This window comes from Bombus pyrosoma, linkage group LG15 (genome assembly GCF_014825855.1).
Source record: "Bombus pyrosoma isolate SC7728 linkage group LG15, ASM1482585v1, whole genome shotgun sequence".
NCBI lineage: Eukaryota > Metazoa > Arthropoda > Insecta > Hymenoptera > Apidae > Bombus > Bombus pyrosoma.
Window position 1 is genome coordinate 2,114,144 of NC_057784.1, and position 17,659 is coordinate 2,131,802.

At 34.3% G+C, this 17,659-nt stretch overlaps 2 protein-coding genes across 5 annotated transcripts; one reads left to right on the plus strand and one right to left on the minus strand.

The window, feature by feature from the left end:
- Nucleotides 1–2,024: 2,024 nt before the first annotated feature.
- Nucleotides 2,025–15,358, plus strand: LOC122575460 (NADP-dependent malic enzyme-like). 4 transcript variants are annotated; one of them, XM_043744426.1, is made up of 11 exons: nucleotides 2,025–2,398; nucleotides 7,667–7,841; nucleotides 8,105–8,263; nucleotides 8,831–9,012; nucleotides 9,412–9,721; nucleotides 9,803–9,985; nucleotides 10,077–10,302; nucleotides 10,366–10,508; nucleotides 10,583–10,877; nucleotides 11,257–11,401; nucleotides 14,031–15,358. In XM_043744426.1, exons 1-11 carry the CDS (start codon nucleotides 2,373–2,375, stop codon nucleotides 14,035–14,037), a joined length of 1,851 nt encoding a protein of 616 aa, XP_043600361.1. In that variant the 5' UTR covers nucleotides 2,025–2,372; the 3' UTR covers nucleotides 14,038–15,358. The 4 variants fall into 4 exon arrangements, with proteins under 4 accessions (XP_043600361.1, XP_043600359.1, XP_043600360.1 ...); XM_043744424.1 differs by having other exon boundaries at nucleotides 2,026–2,398; nucleotides 12,053–15,358; XM_043744425.1 differs by lacking the exon at nucleotides 2,025–2,398 and adding an exon at nucleotides 5,036–5,661 and having other exon boundaries at nucleotides 12,053–15,358.
- A 90-nt stretch (nucleotides 15,359–15,448) lies between these two features.
- LOC122575491 (RWD domain-containing protein 1) lies at nucleotides 15,449–17,148 on the minus strand. The gene is made up of 4 exons (XM_043744505.1): nucleotides 16,771–17,148; nucleotides 16,234–16,583; nucleotides 15,961–16,147; nucleotides 15,449–15,869 (listed from the first exon to the last, which is right to left on the minus strand). The coding sequence occupies exons 1-4, from the start codon at nucleotides 16,838–16,840 to the stop codon at nucleotides 15,757–15,759; spliced, it is 720 nt and encodes a 239-aa protein (XP_043600440.1). The 5' UTR covers nucleotides 16,841–17,148; the 3' UTR covers nucleotides 15,449–15,756.
- Nucleotides 17,149–17,659: the final 511 nt, after the last annotated feature.

Genomic DNA, 17,659 nt, shown 5'->3' on the forward strand with positions numbered 1-17,659 from the left:
AATAATTTTAAACACTTTGAAGTTTTCACGATGAAACGGTCTCTTTCTTGCGGGAACAATTTGAACTGAAATTAATAAAATGTTACAAAAATACGTATATACGTACTTTAATCCTTTGTCCCTACACGATTTTATTCTATTTTTCTTTCTTGGCCTTTGATATCACACGCAAATAGCGCAGTGTCACAGGTGAAGAGATCTGAATCTTTACTTTCAACGCAGAAGATTTATGTCATTACACAATAAATTTGCGCAATAAATTCTTCAACATTATGTCATCCGCTTTATTAACCGCATTCACAACTGTGTATTTGTATTTGAAGAATGCGGATACGTATATCGCATTCGCAAAAGTTTGCGGCGAAACGACCTTACTTATACTAGCCATCACGTTAGCTGTTTGTATCGAAAACGCTAACCGACCAGAATATCGAATACACAGGAACTCCGGCAGATGTTCGCCACGTAGAGAACTCCTTTGTAGATTTACCACGAAAACCTGTTCATCAATTTCACGTCCTACGTTGCCTGTTCGTTTTACGGTGTTCTTTTTACACTGAAAACAAGCCACTATGGTTCTGGAGACGCCGGTTAAATTCCTCCATAACTTTGCAAGATCGTTAACCAAGGAAAGATCTCACCACTTGAGCTTAAAGTGCTATGAAATGAGAATACCCTGTTCACGTTGTATAAACGTCCGAGTGAAATCGTTTGAGATAATTATCTGTAGCAATTAGAACGCGGACAAACGGTGTGCAAGCTCTCGTACAACAGTAAAACGTCACTATTCTTTAACAAAATTATTTTTTCAACTACAGAACGTGAGAGTAACCTACAAAGGACGCGCTGAAAGCCTTCCGTTTTTCTAACGGCATTGGTCACTTGCCAGATGCACGTAGATGTAACTGGGATGAAACGCGTGCGGGTGGGCTACACTAAAAAAGAAAAGTTTGTCGCCATTAAATCTCCTTAACATTTTATTTTTATGTTAGAGCGTGTGCCGTTTGCGTCAGAATAAAATGCGTTAGATTCAACGTACTTTTTTATGCAGCCAATGTCCGTGTCCGGGTATCGTCGGTTTATTTGAAGAAACGAGTCACGTTCCTTATTTTCGATTTCCGAAAACATTTTTGCAAAGGGACAACCAAAGATGTCCTTTTTTTTTTTATAAATATTATATTCGTGTGATAATACCTTAAAGACGATAAAATAGATCTACTGATAAATACTGTAAAAACGGAATTTCTTCAATTAAATTATCAGTGCGAGTAACAAGCTTTATAGATACTGTTATGATGTTTAATTGATTGAACAAACACTTTAAACACCAATGTTTGTTTTTAAATTATTTGACAAATTTGTTATCGTGCGATGTTATCATAGATAAGATACCCTCGTTATTCCTCATGCAGAAATAGACCATTTTCGCCTAAACACGTAGCGGCACACCGCGGCGAGCGCCTGTAAGTTTGATATTCATTTCACGTATCACAGATGTTACCTGCATTTCAAAGTTCGTGGTGTCGCAGGTGGTGGTATCAACCGTCGTTCACGAGAATCACGAAACAGACAAATAAATATAAAATTATCCGTAATAAGTAACATCTAAAATCAAAAATCTTCCTCTTCTTCTTCTCCTCTTATTATTAGAAAAAATACTCAAAACAAATGCCTAATTCTCAGCTTGACGAATATTCTCAAAAATCAACTAGAGAAAATCTCGTTACAACTTAGTTGTAACTGTGACAAACACGGAAAACACTTGCAGTTCTCTAAAGTTCCTTTCTTGCGCATTCGAAAATGCGCTTCGAAAATTCTTAATCAATTCGATATATGAAAGAAATTAGGTCGATTGCCAGAGCGTCGCGACGCTTCTTGCGATATGCTATCAGGGAGCAAATACGTGAGAGTCGCTGATCGGGAGAATTCGGGTGTTCTCGTGACGTTTGATCGCCCCTCGCCACAGACGAGGTACATCCGTGCTCTTACATCGATTCACTTACACTGAGTTGCTCGTACAGTACAGTTAGCGTTCGCAGAGCACACGGAAACGCGAAGAGGTTGGCAAGGAAGAGAGGTGTGCGATCGACGTGTAGAAAGACAGCAGATTGTGTACCGTGAATCGCGCGCGTGTGCAGTGCGGTGTATCGCGTGAAGGAGCAGCCGTGCGTATGCGTAACCGGCTATATGGACGAACTTGAAGTCGAAAGGGAAGAAGCTGTGCGAGAGTAGACAGAGCGGCGGCGGCGGCGAGCGCGGGCAAGCGGGTCAGCATTGGTAAGCAAGCAAGAGCACGATTAGCCGAAAACGCGCAGTCGCGCGGTGATCCTGTCGGGTGGGAGGCGATCAGCTGTAAGCACGCGAGGAGCGAAATGTTCGTCCTGCAGAGGTCTATATTGTGAGTATGAAAAATTTTTGCAACAAACCGCGTACACGAAGCGACGGATCTCGATTAAACGCGTAGCCCGACCTTACTACACCGGTATACGATAAGGAGCCCACGTGCGCACCGATTCGGATCGCCGAGAGAGGCGGAAAAGAGTAGCGAAATACGTGAGAAGGGCCGCCGTAACCTAGCTTCTGCCGCAATGCAGTGCTGAAAATAGGAACGCGCTGGGAATCCGTCGATCGATACGGGGTTACCGTGTGTTTCGTGGGACAGTGCCAAACGAAATCGTATCGTGCTCACGTTCGGATAAACTCGCAAATTTTCCCATTTCGCACGCTCTTTGTTTCCTCTGTACTTCATCCTATAGCATCTAATTTCCGCTGGTATCGTACAACGTGTGCAAGGGCCGGTAATTTTATCCCCTCTATCATCGCATCCTGTTTCGTCTTTCCTTCCTCTCGGAACATCGACTCGTGGACGTGTTGATTGATACTCGTCGAAAAATTTGAGAAAATAGGGCTTCGTTTCTGGTGGAATTTTCTACTCCTGCCTTATCGTCATTCTTTAAATCTTATTTGTGAATGAGTGATCATTTATTTGTACGGAATAGTTCGCTCGCTTGATTCCCTTTGGCGCACCTATCGTTTCAACGAAGTTTTCCATCGATCGTAACACGTGCAGCAAGCTACGCTACCAGATACATATGTATATCTGGTATTCGTATTTCGCTCGTTGTATTCATCTTTTCCCAAACGAACATATACATACTCTGCATTAATCTATTTTTATAACCGAACGATATTAGACGTTGTTTGAGGTGTTCTTGGAAATATGTAATATCATGTCTTCGTGGAAAACAGTGTCGACGAATTTTGAGTTGAATGTCTTTGCATTTCGTTTGACCTCTCTTATTCTTCTTCCAGCCATATTTATTGATCTTCGCTACATCCTAGTAAAGTGTTTCAAAAACGACACGTATCTATTATTATTCATTTGTAGTGAATGTATACAAAAAGGAATTGCTTAAATTGTTTTTCTCCTTTCTATTTTCGTTCTAAAAAAACAATCCCCAATACTTTTGTTATGACATCTAGAACTTATACATATATATACATGTTTACATGAGTTTAATGCATTCCTGATTGTGTATATTTGGTGACTACCAGTTTTGCAAGCGTGATATACGATTCGTGACTTCATGTTGCATATTATATGAAATATATGCAACAAAATTGTATATTTAAAATATTTAACGTTATTGAACGAAGGGAGAAGTTAAAATATAAAACTATTATTATATCTTGATTTTTATTATGGTATTGAAATTCTTAACAATATTTCCTTTTTATATTTACAAGGTTGTCTTAAATTTGTATTTTATTTCGTTAGATTAACGCTATTTTTCCATAAAAAAAAATTTCATCGTCAAGTAATACAAGGTTAATGGAGATAAAGGGGAGCTTAAATAGATGTTTAGTATAAACTTGGAAGGTAATCTATAAATACGAATTAACAGCTGTCTAAGTCGTCGTTTCTTATTTGAATACTAAATATTTGCGTTTTAGTGTTACTCGTTCATAGACAAATATTAATCGTTCGAAGAAAAATGAAATTACATGTTAACGTAACTGAGACCGAAGAATTTTTATTAAAAAGTTCTTCAATTTAATTAGAAACAATAAAGATTAAATTCTTAGTTTCTACACTTTTATCTGTCAACGTTATTTTTGAAATAAAAAAGATACTAATGGTTATCCTCCAAGCTTCCTCGCCATTTAACAACTATTTTATTTACCTCTGTTTATCCGTGTTATTACATGCGTTAACCTTTCAATATTCAAAGTTTCAGACTTCATATTTTAAACGTCTCTCCAACAGTGAATAAGGAACAATCACAAAACCAATCATGCAGAAAAATGTTCTTGCTTCGATTGCAAGCGATTGCTCGTCAGATTAATCTCTGGAAATTACGGTATACTCATTGACCATGGCCATTCCATACCAATAAAGTTATATTGGTATTTTACATAATACTTTAAATCGGCCAACTTACGTAAGGCGCGTAAACAATCGTTCTGTACGTGGGATGTAGTTCAGTCCTGAAAAATTTACAGAATTTACTTAAATGTCAAGTTCTTTAAAATTAGCAAAATATTTTAAGATAATATAACAATTAATGGCTACAAAACGGTGAAAAGATAACTTACCAACTTTTTCATAGTTATTTAAATTATTGGTTGTATACCTTATCGTATGACTGATATCTTCTTAACTATGAATGTTATTTGTAGAAGAAAGGGAAAGAATTAATCGATGGTTTGACACGTTCAGCATCGCTCGATCGTGATATTATTCACTCACGCTTTGTCTATCACGTGCTTTCTAAAAGTATTCCACGAAAGAGATATACTACAAAGTAAATTTTAAATCGTAAATGTAATATGCTTGAATCTATCTTCGCAGACTCTAGCCATGTCGTGCAATATTTGTGAAGATGATCCCGTGTTTATTGTTTAACTTTCAAATTGTAAACTGTGTATGCAGGTATTTCGCAAAGCTAGTGAACACATTGTAATTTTACATATGCAAATATTTATTGTTCCTGGTTTTATAACAAATAGTCTTTACAAACACACGTGCTTGCAGAAAATGACGTCAACGCTATGCCATGTAGCTGCACCCAGCTAATACCGAGGAAACCGTAATGACCAAGCTAGCATATGATAGAGCTGATATAGGTCAAAGCTGATCATACAAATGAGTTGCGTACAGGAGGAAGTTGCGATTCGATTGAAAAGAGAGTTTGATACGCAAAATTGTTCATCCCGATGCATCTTCTAATATTATCCCATGGACGCTCGTTTCTACGTTTTACAACGAATAAATATTTTTCTTCTGAATCCGTAAATTACCGGAACTGGAGAGTATGATTCTCAATAACGATCCGATAATATTATCTTAATAGCGATAAAATATAACAATCGACTTCTCTGAAACGACTGATAATCGTTATGAAATAGATCTTCGTCCAGGACATAAACGTTTCCACCAACATATTTTTCAGACTTATTTCTTTAAATTTGGCAACGTGCCATTGAAATAATTATAGATCGGCCCGTTCTCTTTACAGAAATGCAATAACGTTTTTCCCACCTAGTTACATATACTTGAAAGTATCCGTGTTATTACACACGCCTACTACTAGGAAATTTGGTCGTATGAAATGTAGCGCTGCTAGAAACAGACGTCTTCATCCTACCTCGACCCATGAAGTATGTATAATCAATTGCAGTCACGTGCTTTAATTCCATAGTTTAGTTATAACCAGATCAAACCGATAAGGTTTTATTGTGCAATGTCCAGTTATTATCTATGACTTAGAAATCTTGTCGAATTCAAACGAACAGATAAATGCACTTGATTGTCACTTTTCATAATTATTGTTCGTATCAAGTGACCATGAAATTTACCGAATAGTCAGATAATCACTCGACCTTAAAAATCACAAATTATATTGTCAACCTACGAACATAATTTACTTCATTTGCTTTACATTCGAAACTAACAAAGCAAATTCCGATTTCCGGTTTAAAAAAATGTCTTTTACCAACTTGTAATATTGCAATTTTTATTCAGGCAACTCTTTGTTAGCTTAGCTTGAAAGTGTCTGAAAGACCATAGCCAGTGACGAATGTGTGAACGTGTCAAACTACTACTTATGCAGAATTTATTCTAAGTCTAATATACGATTAAATGACAGGGTATCGTGTTATCCACATTCCGCTCGGTTTCTCTGGTTACAATGCTTTCGACGCGTCCTTAATCGATACGAACTCTCCACTTTGACATTTTCGATCTCTGTCGATAGTTCGATTTACTACAAATCGATTGTACGCGCTTGCGGCTCTTTCGTCCGATTACGTAAAAGAAGAATACGAATATAATCATAGTTATATCTGTCAATCGTTAAAATCGATTTCTATACTATCCCTGACATTAAGTTTCCGACGCAGCAGTTCCGAGCTAACTGAAAATGCCGAGGTCTTTGTGTGTCAGATGCAAAATATTACGATATAAGCGTAAAACATATGGGGAATTAATTAAAATGAAATTAATTTTTTGCTAAAAAGAACAAACACGTACTGAACAGGAGAAATACGTATTTTTTAAATAAAATACTCGTCATATTATATTTGCTCTGACTACACTATAGAAAAACTGGTATTGATAATTTACAAATTGTAAAATTACACTAATAATACTAGTTTAATTGCACAAAAAGGCTGTCTGTTGTGTCGTGATTTGTCAGTTTATTTCGTTCGATTTGTTTCAAACGTTTTCCTTTAAAAATCCTTCCAGACTTTATCGTTTCCTCAACAAGTTACTTTTGCAACAAGCGTTTGTCGTTAAAAAGAAAAAGCCGTCGATCATGATAAAATTGAACAGAAATTTTCGGAGTGACGTTAATCGGTCTTTAGAAAAGCTAAGTAAGCTTTAACTCGTTCTCACGCATCGAACGTTACGTAAATGATTCATTCATTCAGTTGAACGTACTAATTGGCAAGCATTTGTGTTGAAGATTCGTAAACCAACGGATGTTTTAATTTCAAATACAATTTTGCTAATAGCTAGGGAACAAATAATATACGATGTTTAGAACATGGTGTTATGAACGAAACAGGAAATGTTCTCAATTTAAACGCAGAAGAATATTAAGCTTCTATTTCTGGCAAATTTACCTCTCCCGAAATTACTTAAATTACGTTACGAGAAACGAGGAACTTCAACTTTTATACTATTTTTGCGCTTGTTATCATTTCAGAGATAAGAAAACTCTTAAAAGAGAATTATCTTATCCCTCTTATAAATCATCCTTTTTTGACAAAACATTGCATATATTTCGTACAATCGTGCACACCAACCAACGTAATAACTAATTATTATTAAATCGATGGAATATAAGAGATTCTATAGTCAGGAGTAAAAGAAAAGTTGTGCTGAAAGCTTTGTTTTTGAGAAGATTAATTTGAAAACGTGTATACACGCGTGTTTAACTAATTCTCATCTGGCAAGGAATAGACAATTGATAGAAGGTTACCCTAACTTTATTCTGAAATAAGTCGAAGATATCAAATTTTCTGTGTGAAGTCACGAGCTCGAAGTTTCCAAGGAAATCGAACTTGAAAATTTACAACATCGTATGCAGTTATAAAAATAATTTACACAAAAAAAAAAGAAAAGCAGATGAAATGACTATTTACTTACGATGATTACTAGATCGCCCAGCAGCAGAAATTGTGCAGGATCATGGGCGCGAATGCTGCCACCTACACATCCTGCTGCAAAAGATATTCAAAGGATATACAGAGAAATCCACGAAGTGTCTGGAGATGTCATACCTATCAATATGGTGAAAGGTATCGGCCATTTGAGGGACCCTCGACTTAATAAGGTATTTCAAATTCATGTCTATTAGCTGCCATGTCTTATAAGATATCTTTACATTTTGTTTTTTTTTTCATAAACTTTAATTCTTTGTTTAAAACTGTAATTTAAATCTAACGAACAGAGGGCAGTCTCAGGAAAAACCGAAGAAAGAAATAATCTTTTTTTATCATCAATCAAATGATAAAGTTCCCTCATTGTGAAAACAGATATTTATCACAGAGGTGTACCTCTTCTTCAGATATTCAAAGATCTGATATTCTTATTCAGGGATTGGCATTTACTTTGCAAGAAAGAATATCCTTAGGTATACACGGCTTGCAACCACCAAGATTCAAAACTCAGGAAGAACAATTGGCTCTGTGCAAGGCCTCGGTCATGAAGTATACCGAGGATTTAAATCGGTATCTTTATCTCGTGGAATTGCAGGTAAAATAAGAAATTATTTTCAATTCTAAGAACATATAACATTCAAGGTAATTATCGATATCTCACCCATTTCGCCGATTTCGATAATTTTTGGATACATTGAAGAGATCAACATTTCCCCCATTTATACACCCATACATGTAACTCCCGATTGGCCTTAATTTCCAAAATATTCGCAAAAAACTGTCGGTATCTATGTTTTAACTATGCGTTGGTTAACTATGCATCAGCTTGATAGGCGGCGTCCTCAAGGCGACCAGATAAAATGACGCCTGAACAAAACCTATTTCTTATTTCTTGATTACACTTTATATAGATTTGGGTTAGGCCACGAGGCAGCTGGTACCGATTCACATGCTGTCACGGACGTACAGTTACAAACAAAGTTCACAAAGTGGTATCGATAGCTTTTGACTAAGGCCGATCGATGGTTACATGTATAAGAAAAAGTTGCCTAGTATTATAGCTCTAACGACATATCCGAAAATCTTCGAAGTCGCTGAAGTGGATAAGATATCGATAATTGCCAAATTCGAAGTGATGATTCATGAATCGGTTAATTCGTAGGAAAGAAACGAGAGATTGTTTTTTCGTCTATTAAGTGAAAACATCGAGCAGATGATGCCAATCGTATATACTCCTACCGTCGGATTAGCCTGTCAGAAGTTCGGCGTTATCTACCGCAGACCTCGTGGATTATTTATCACAATATATGATAAAGGTCATATTTACGAGATCTTAAACAACTGGTTCGTATTTCATAAAAGTGCAAATTAGCGCTTTGAGTCCTGAATTATATTACCGTTGTTTTTACATTAAATATACGTATTTACGTTTCATGTATTCCTATCTTTGAAATGTATATTTCGAAGATATGAATAAGTATGTACTTTCTTTTGGGAGCTAATGGAATAAATTATTGGATAGATTAGCACTCAAAACCTTGTAACGTGTTTCTATGATTTACAAAGCATGCAAAAATTAGATTAAAATCTTTCATATCCGCACTGAATTTTTTAAACCATAAATCAATTTTATAAAATAACATATTTTAAATTATATTTCCTCTTCTTGTAAAATATAGATTAATTCACAGTAATTTACATTAATTTGCACAAATATAATTTAACACGTAACATTATATTTAGGCCTGAGCAAGCGGTTCGTGCAATTTGCGTAACAGATGGAGAGAGAATTCTTGGTCTCGGTGATCTCGGCGCTTGTGGGATGGGAATTCCGGTAGGAAAATTAGCTCTTTACACCGCCCTGGCTGGCATAAAACCGCACCAATGCCTACCAATCACTATCGACGTCGGCACAAATAACGAACAGCTGAGAGACGATCCTCATTATATTGGTCTTAACAAACCCAGAAGTCAAGGCGCTGAATATGATGAATTGATCGATGAATTTATGGCTGCTTGCGTGAAAAAATATGGCCAAAATGTTCTCATTCAAGTACGCTTACAAACGATGCCGTTTCTTTACCTTCGATTCAGTTACATGTAATAAATATTTCATACTAGTGTACTGTTACAGTTCGAGGACTTCGGAAATCACAATGCCTTTCGTTTCTTAGATAAATATCGTGACAAGTATTGTACGTTTAACGATGATATACAAGGTACTGCCGCAGTTGCGGTTGCTGGAATTTTAGCATCGAAAAGAATAACCAAGAAATCTATGTCCCAAAATAAATTCGTATTTTTGGGTGCCGGTGAGGTATGCAATAGTTTTATATATCATAAAAACAGATCACTATTTTTACAGTCAAGTCCTATTTTGGCTCTTAAATCTCTTCTAATTAATATAGGCAGCTATTGGAATAGCTGACCTTTGTGTTAAAGCGATGGAAGCAGATGGTTGTACCGAACAGGAAGCTCGTGATAATATTTGGATGATGGATATTGATGGATTGCTCGTTAAAAATCGACCAGAAGGTAACCTGGAAGGTCATAAGATCTGGTATGCGAAAGATCACAAAGTAATGAAATCACTATTGGAAGTTGTAAAAGAAGTGAAACCAACTGTTCTAATTGGTGCGTAACCCTTAATTTATCGACATGCTTTCATCTCTATCTAAAGTAGGAATGTTGGTACAGGTGCTTCAGCAGCAGCAGGAGCATTCACTCCTGAAGTCTTGAAAGAAATGGCCAAAAACAATGAAAGACCTTTGATCTTTGCATTGAGTAATCCAACTATCAAAGCAGAGTGCACGGCTCAACAAGCTTACGATCATACAAATGTATGGAAATTATTTGTATTAATGAAACTTTATTCGAAGCGTGCAGAAAAATACGATATCTTTTTGTATCTCAGGGAAAATGCATTTTCTCGTCGGGTTCTCCGTTTGGCGAAGTGCACTATAACGGAAAAGTATATAAACCCGGACAAGGAAACAACGCGTACATTTTTCCTGGAATCGCATTGGGCGTCATCATGACTGGATGTCATCACATTACAGAAGATTTATTCCTGATCTCTGCTCAAGCTGTTGCTGATCACGTGAAAGACGAAGATCTCGAAGTGGGCAGTCTCTACCCACCGTTAAGCACTATTCGCGAATGTTCAATTGATATCGCCGTACGAATTGCTGACTACGCTTACGCTAAAAGTAAGTTCTTTGACTACGTATATTTAAGTTTAATTTTCCAAATCAACAACAATATATACAAGGTGTCCGAACAAAGATTGTAGAACATTGAAGGTGCTTCTAGAAGCCACAATAAGATAAAAATGAAGAATGTAAGAATTACGTTCGAGACTTTGATTGTTACATTTATTCGCTGGTTGAGTTTTAAATATCATTAATTAATAAAAGTCTCGATTTTTTGTTTCCTTAATTACCGTTGTATTTTGGCTTGTATAAGTGGCTCCTAAATCTTCTAGCATCTTTATCTGAGCACCCTGTTATAATGTGATATATAATAATGATATTAAACTTCTAAATGTGGTTTTGAGCGATGTATCTCAAATTTTATCTCATTTATCAGCTGGCCTGGCAAGTGAGTATCCAGAACCAAAAGACAAACGCGAATTTATTGTAAGTAAGATGTACGATGCTAACTATGACAGTCCACTGCCAAATCTTTATGACTGGCCAGGAGATTATGCCAAACCACGTGTTTTGCCAGATAAGTAAGTATGATATGAAATCAACAATTCCATCTAGCATTTCTCATTTTATTGTAGAAACACTTTTGTTTAAAAAAGGAAGCGTTTTAGAAATAATGTAGGGATGCGTAGACTAATAGGAATTAATGGTATTAGAATTTGTTTAGAAAGGCAATAGTGCATACAAGAAATAGTAAGTTTAAAGATATAATAGTAGGCAAATTAACATCAACTCAGTGAATACGTTAACATGCATGTCGCTTTTTAATCTCTCTTGCAGAAGTGCTTAAAATGTAGCATTGCTTTATTTCTCTTAGTTTCGTTTAATACTTTTCTTTCAAAAATTTAATATCACTTAGATACTGAAACTTTTTTTCGTTGTTGCAATTAACCACAAATATAGTTAATCATAAATGTTCAGTATTTAGCTAGCACATATTCATTATCTTCTGCAAAGAAAAGGCTATAGAATATTATCTGTTAATTTCTAATTTCTAAAAACTTAAAAAAGTCGAAAGGAATATTTTTCCTCTGCGCAGCTACCTTCCATATTAAACGCTTGTTGTATAAATCGTAGTTCAACTATTTCTTTAGCATTTTACGTTATCGTATGCTCCTTGCTCATCAGTGACTGACTTCGGTGCAGGCCGCTGAAGCTTAATTAATCTTTTTCAGAGACACTGTAGAAATCCGCCACGATTTAAAACATCTGTAGCGGATTTCACCTGGCGGAATATTCAGAAGCTATCATTATTACCATTATCAATAAAAATATCGCTGTATCCTGTATTGAAACTATAAGACAGGTCGTGACACAAGTACAGGCAACAGTGCGGTTGTAAAACAATTTTAATTGTAAGGACTGTTACTCTGTCAGTGACTAATGCCAGTGCTTTTACCATATAACTTGCACGAGGTGTTAAGCACGAGAAACAGTTACATAGTGCTATTATTACAGCATCGAATGTCTCAGTAAGCTAACATTGCAGTATTTTAACGTCCTCCTTCATCCCATATGCAATATTAGGATTGCTAGTTTATCGTTCAAAACCGTACTAGGTATTAACCAGTGAAAGTATTTAAAGAAAGTTTATAACGTTGTTATTCACCTCTATGCCCTACATTTATGTTGCATAAAAGAAAGACACAAAAACCGATATGACACATGGCGGTACGCCTGCATAGTACGTTTATGATTTTATATTATACACACACATACCTAAGTATACATATACAACAAACATAACGTAATAAAATTAAGTATATATTTGAACAGTGAAATTTTTCGATCGTAACATTGATAACAAATAAAATTAAAAATTTCACGAATACATACGATTGTTTCTAAGTATGACTAGAAATTTCATTTTTTCTTTTTTTTCATTTATATTTCGAGGGATTCCCTCTGAAAGATATTTTATAAATAACATTTTTTTCGACATAGAAACGAATTTTTGTAAAAATCAAATACATATTGTACTGTATGTTTAAGGTTACCCGATTTTTCCTTTTCGGACGATGCCAATATGTCCCAATCTCCTCTCACCCTGAAGAGTCAATCTACTTCCCCAAAAGAAATCCCAATCAAATTGAACAAATGTACGGTCCAAAGATGATTGGTGCACTTGAAGCACACTTTAGTGCTGTCACATTTTTATTTTGCCATATTTTATATATACTTTTAATAAATAAACATCATTCTATAAATAAGAAAGGGAAAAGATAGTAGCGAGATTGTGCAAAACAACTGTCATTTGTGACTTTTAATACAACACGTTTGATCGTTGCTTTTGCAATTAGTATCCGTTTCAAATTATAGACAAATTTATCTTAGGTTTGCTCAAATATATTCGCGCGTAAGTGAATAACATTTTACGGGTAAAATAATGTAATGTTTAAAGCTACCGATAGCACATACCGATATAATCGGAAACTGGTTTCGAGTTTGCTATTTGGATGTCTGTATAAATCATGTCATATGTAAAAAGTATTTTACAAACGATAATGAGATCATTAGATATGTATTTCATATCCTAAAATATACATGCAGTTACATATTTGTTCCTGAAATATTTTCGGTGTTTATACTTTTCGGGCAATTGTTGTATAAAGCAATTCTATACAAATCAAATAGAACGACTTATTTTTCTCTACGTATCAAAGAGTGTCTATTTTCACGAAGACGTATTAAAAACGCGCTATATATAGATATCAATATTTTATTCTAGATTTGTAACGATATATTTTGTCGAGTTTCGCATGCTCTGTCCGATATAAAATTCCGAGAAACCGCACGAAACGTATACTATACATGCATAAAATGTGTTTGTATGTGTCATATAACATGTAATTGATCGTTAGTTAGCCAAAATGCCGGTTATTGAGCCCGGATACAATGCGTGAGAATGTTTGCTACTACGAATTTCGTTGTTTACTTTTACACTTTAAAATGTCACAGTGAGTTTAGCCAAGTGACGAAATCTCGGTGTCGAGTAATAGTACATTAGAGCAGCGATTGGAAGAGATATATTCATGTTCCAATCTAATTTCTTATGTATGTAGCTGAATACAGTCGCAAATCGTCACTTAGTTAAGCGTAACACGTTAATAAAGTATTATTACACTATTACTAACCGTGTTCTTCTCCCAACAGATTATGACGTGTTGGCGAGTTGAAAGACAAGACGACTGCTCTGACGTATATACAGTCGTTTTAAGTTAATTCGAGTCAAATTTCAAACAAAATGACTCAAAAGATGGCTACACTCCTATAATCCTTTAAACAAAAGTTTTATTCTGATACATCAGGAAATTCAGTTCTTAATCCAACTTTTTTAAGTGCTGATAATCTGTACTTATTTATTATTAATTTAAAGCCACAATTATATTTTATATATCTACGTAGGCTGTTCACTAATTTCAGATCCGTATCTCTATTTATTTTATTTATTTGTAACTTTTATTTTTACTTGTATTTAAATTGAATGACTAATGTATGTAAATCAAAAAGTATTATTATATTGTGATACTTTCTTTTTGAACACTTAAAGAAGAAATTAGTGAATAGTTATTGCTTGTAGGAATTACGTCAATATATTGCTGATATATTATCTATCATTTGAATTTCTATTAATATATGAACAAATTTTTTTCAAAAATTGCAATCTAAGTAATCGTGTGAAATTTAGTATGACATATTATATTCTAAAAAAGGCGATATCTATAATCATCAAAAGAGTAAAAATTTCTAAACACGAAGATATATTCTGTTCTGTTAGGTATACTATGTAAGGCCACATATGTATGTATGTAAATTGTCACTTCGTTTGTTCGATTTTATCATGGTTTTATATTGCATTAACAAACACTGTCATCAAGAAAAAAAGATAGAAAGGCAACATTGTAAAAACCATGTTTTTTGTACTATATTGTAATTGTCACTTTTAAGTTAAGTAAATATACAAAAGTAAAAATTCTGTCACAAGATTCCTATATGTTCCGTGAAATAGAAACTTTGATGAACAACATGGATTTGATTATTACTATCGCGTGACAAATATAACAAAACACCTCTCTTCTAAATTATTCTGAATTATATCAGATTACACTATTACAAAGGTGAAAAATGGCTAAAAAAATGAATACGGGTCCGATTGGATATTTTCACATTATTTCCTACAACTATTTCTAGTAGTCCTAATACAATCACGAAGACAAACACGCTTATTGGTGGAAAACGTCACATATCAAGACCATATAGCAACACGTGACAGCGAACAATAAAGACCAGTATGTACTTCCCTTGCCCCTGTGCCGTCCCGCTAGCCATTTCTCATCTCTGTATTAATGTATGCATATTACCTAGAACGGGAGGAATTGAAATTATTCAAATGCAACTATGTGCTCATTAGAATTTGTTACTGAATGTGTACATTAAACACTAAAGAAAGCTATGAATAAATGTTAAATTATGGTCGTTAATGTGTATTTATTTCATTATATTCTTGCTCCGATATTCGAATGAAGATACTTTCGGACATTTATAAGTGCAAGAAAAATGTTCATTTTGGGTTCATTAAACAAAGCTTTATGAAAAAGATTCAATTATGTACATAATTATAAAAATTATTTTCCTTATTAAATATATCTATTCCCTTTCATACATATATGTATAAAATCTCAGCCATTATACAAAATGCAAACGGCAGCTATAAATTTTAATGAATTCATTTTACATTAGTAGATTTGCTTCAAACATGACAATCTGTCATCTAAACTCTAGTACTTAAACGATACTTTTAAGTACTAAGTTTGTATTTAAACACTCAATGAATAGGAATTATTTTATAAATAATAGTGGAGAACTATAGCATATTTATTTAGGCACTATCGTCAGAAACGTTGGGCTCATAATCAGGATCGTCATCATCATCATCTTCCAGTTCCAAATCATCAAGATTTTGAAACAGACTTTCGTCTACTTTAACAGAATCTAAGAATTTGAAAAAGCAATATTATATTCCTTACAAATATTTTGCATAGCTCAACTTAAATTAAATAAGTTAAACATTTTAAAACAATACCATCATCTAAAAACTTCAGATCAGACTGATCCAATGTTTTATCAGTCATAAATAATTCTCTACCAGTTAATTTTTTCCCTTCTCTCTCAGCCATTTCTCTTCTTTTTGTGTATCCCATTTCTTCATCAAACTTTTCTTTCCAACTTAAAAATGTTTCAACCGTAACTCGTGTTCCCTCAAACTTTTTCTATGACAATGTAAGAGCTTTTTACATTACAAGATCAATGAGATTAATCTTATGTTAATATCTTTACAATGTTAGATATATCTTACTCTTTCTGCTTCTTCCTCTTCCCTGAGTTTTTGTGCTGCACTCTCTTCTCTTTTCAATTTAATTTTATCCCACTGTACATTAAGCCACTCCTGAGCGGCACTAACTAAAGTAAATACCATGACCATTCCAAGGTTTTCATTCATTTGTTCCATCAGATGTTCCTTTAATTTCTCAGCATTTTCTTCTTCAAAGTTTTCATGTTCCTCTATCGATATAAGAAGTGACTCATCTGGATATTTTTCAGTATATGTAAATTCCAATGAACAACTGAGACCATTCCCAGTACCTGGTTCATACTCTTCAGTTTTAATAGGTATGGAAAATGTATAAAATGGTTCTACAGCTAAAACTGAAGAAATGTTCCATTTATAAAAATCTCAAAATTGCAATTGCAGAACATTATTTAACATAAATCTATTGTTTCAATAAATTAACTAAGAAACAAACAAACAATAATTATAAGTAATTCTTTATAAAGTAATATAATTTTACAATATACAAACAAATTTGTAGGTTATTGGACATTCCATGCATACTTTCCAATTCTCCACAATAAATTGACTCCAAAGCTTCGATCTCATTGTGTTGCTCATCTTTATAATCCATAATGATTAAGATAAAATGAATTGTTAAAAATGTTTTATGTTGCGTATTTAATTAATTTCTTGTAGTAAATTACAGGAAATCATGATAAAATCGTAACAAGTTGTGAACCGGTGGACGGCGCCGTAGCAGTGTGCGACAAACAATATCATTGACTAAGTAGATACCTATAGAATAGACATCACAATATGAAACTTTGTATCTCACTTTCTGAAATACCGATCTGCTACGGCGAACGTACGAATTACATTCAAAATTCAATTTTTGAAAGCGATAAAGATTAATCTGTTAAACGTATAAATGCAAGAGAGATACCTAATACATTTTTTATTCTATTTTCTATTCCATTCAATAAAATAGAATGGCGATAAATTCTAATGTTGATTTCTATGAATTTACAGCAATTTACAGTCAAAGCTAAGAACAATCGCGATATCTCATAAACCGTAACACTAAAGTAAACACAATCAATACTTCAAACCGAAATAAACATCTGTGCCCAGCTTTAAACGAAAACGCAAAATTTAAATTACTTCGCGACTTAAATTACTTCGAGATTTAACCCGTAATTAGTTTCTCGGAACATTAATATAAATCCACGATTTGCCCATTATAGTGATGAACTTTAATAATCAATATCATTTCATTAATATAAAAAATCGCGAAGTGCAAGAAGACCTATCCTCGACTAATAAATAAGACACGTAAAAAGTATGTTGCTATTCATGGGTATAATAAATATCCGACGTTACTACGTTCGTAAAAAATTCTAAATAATACAACTAGTCATTCGTGTCGATTCGGACCTTCTGTCCTACGACA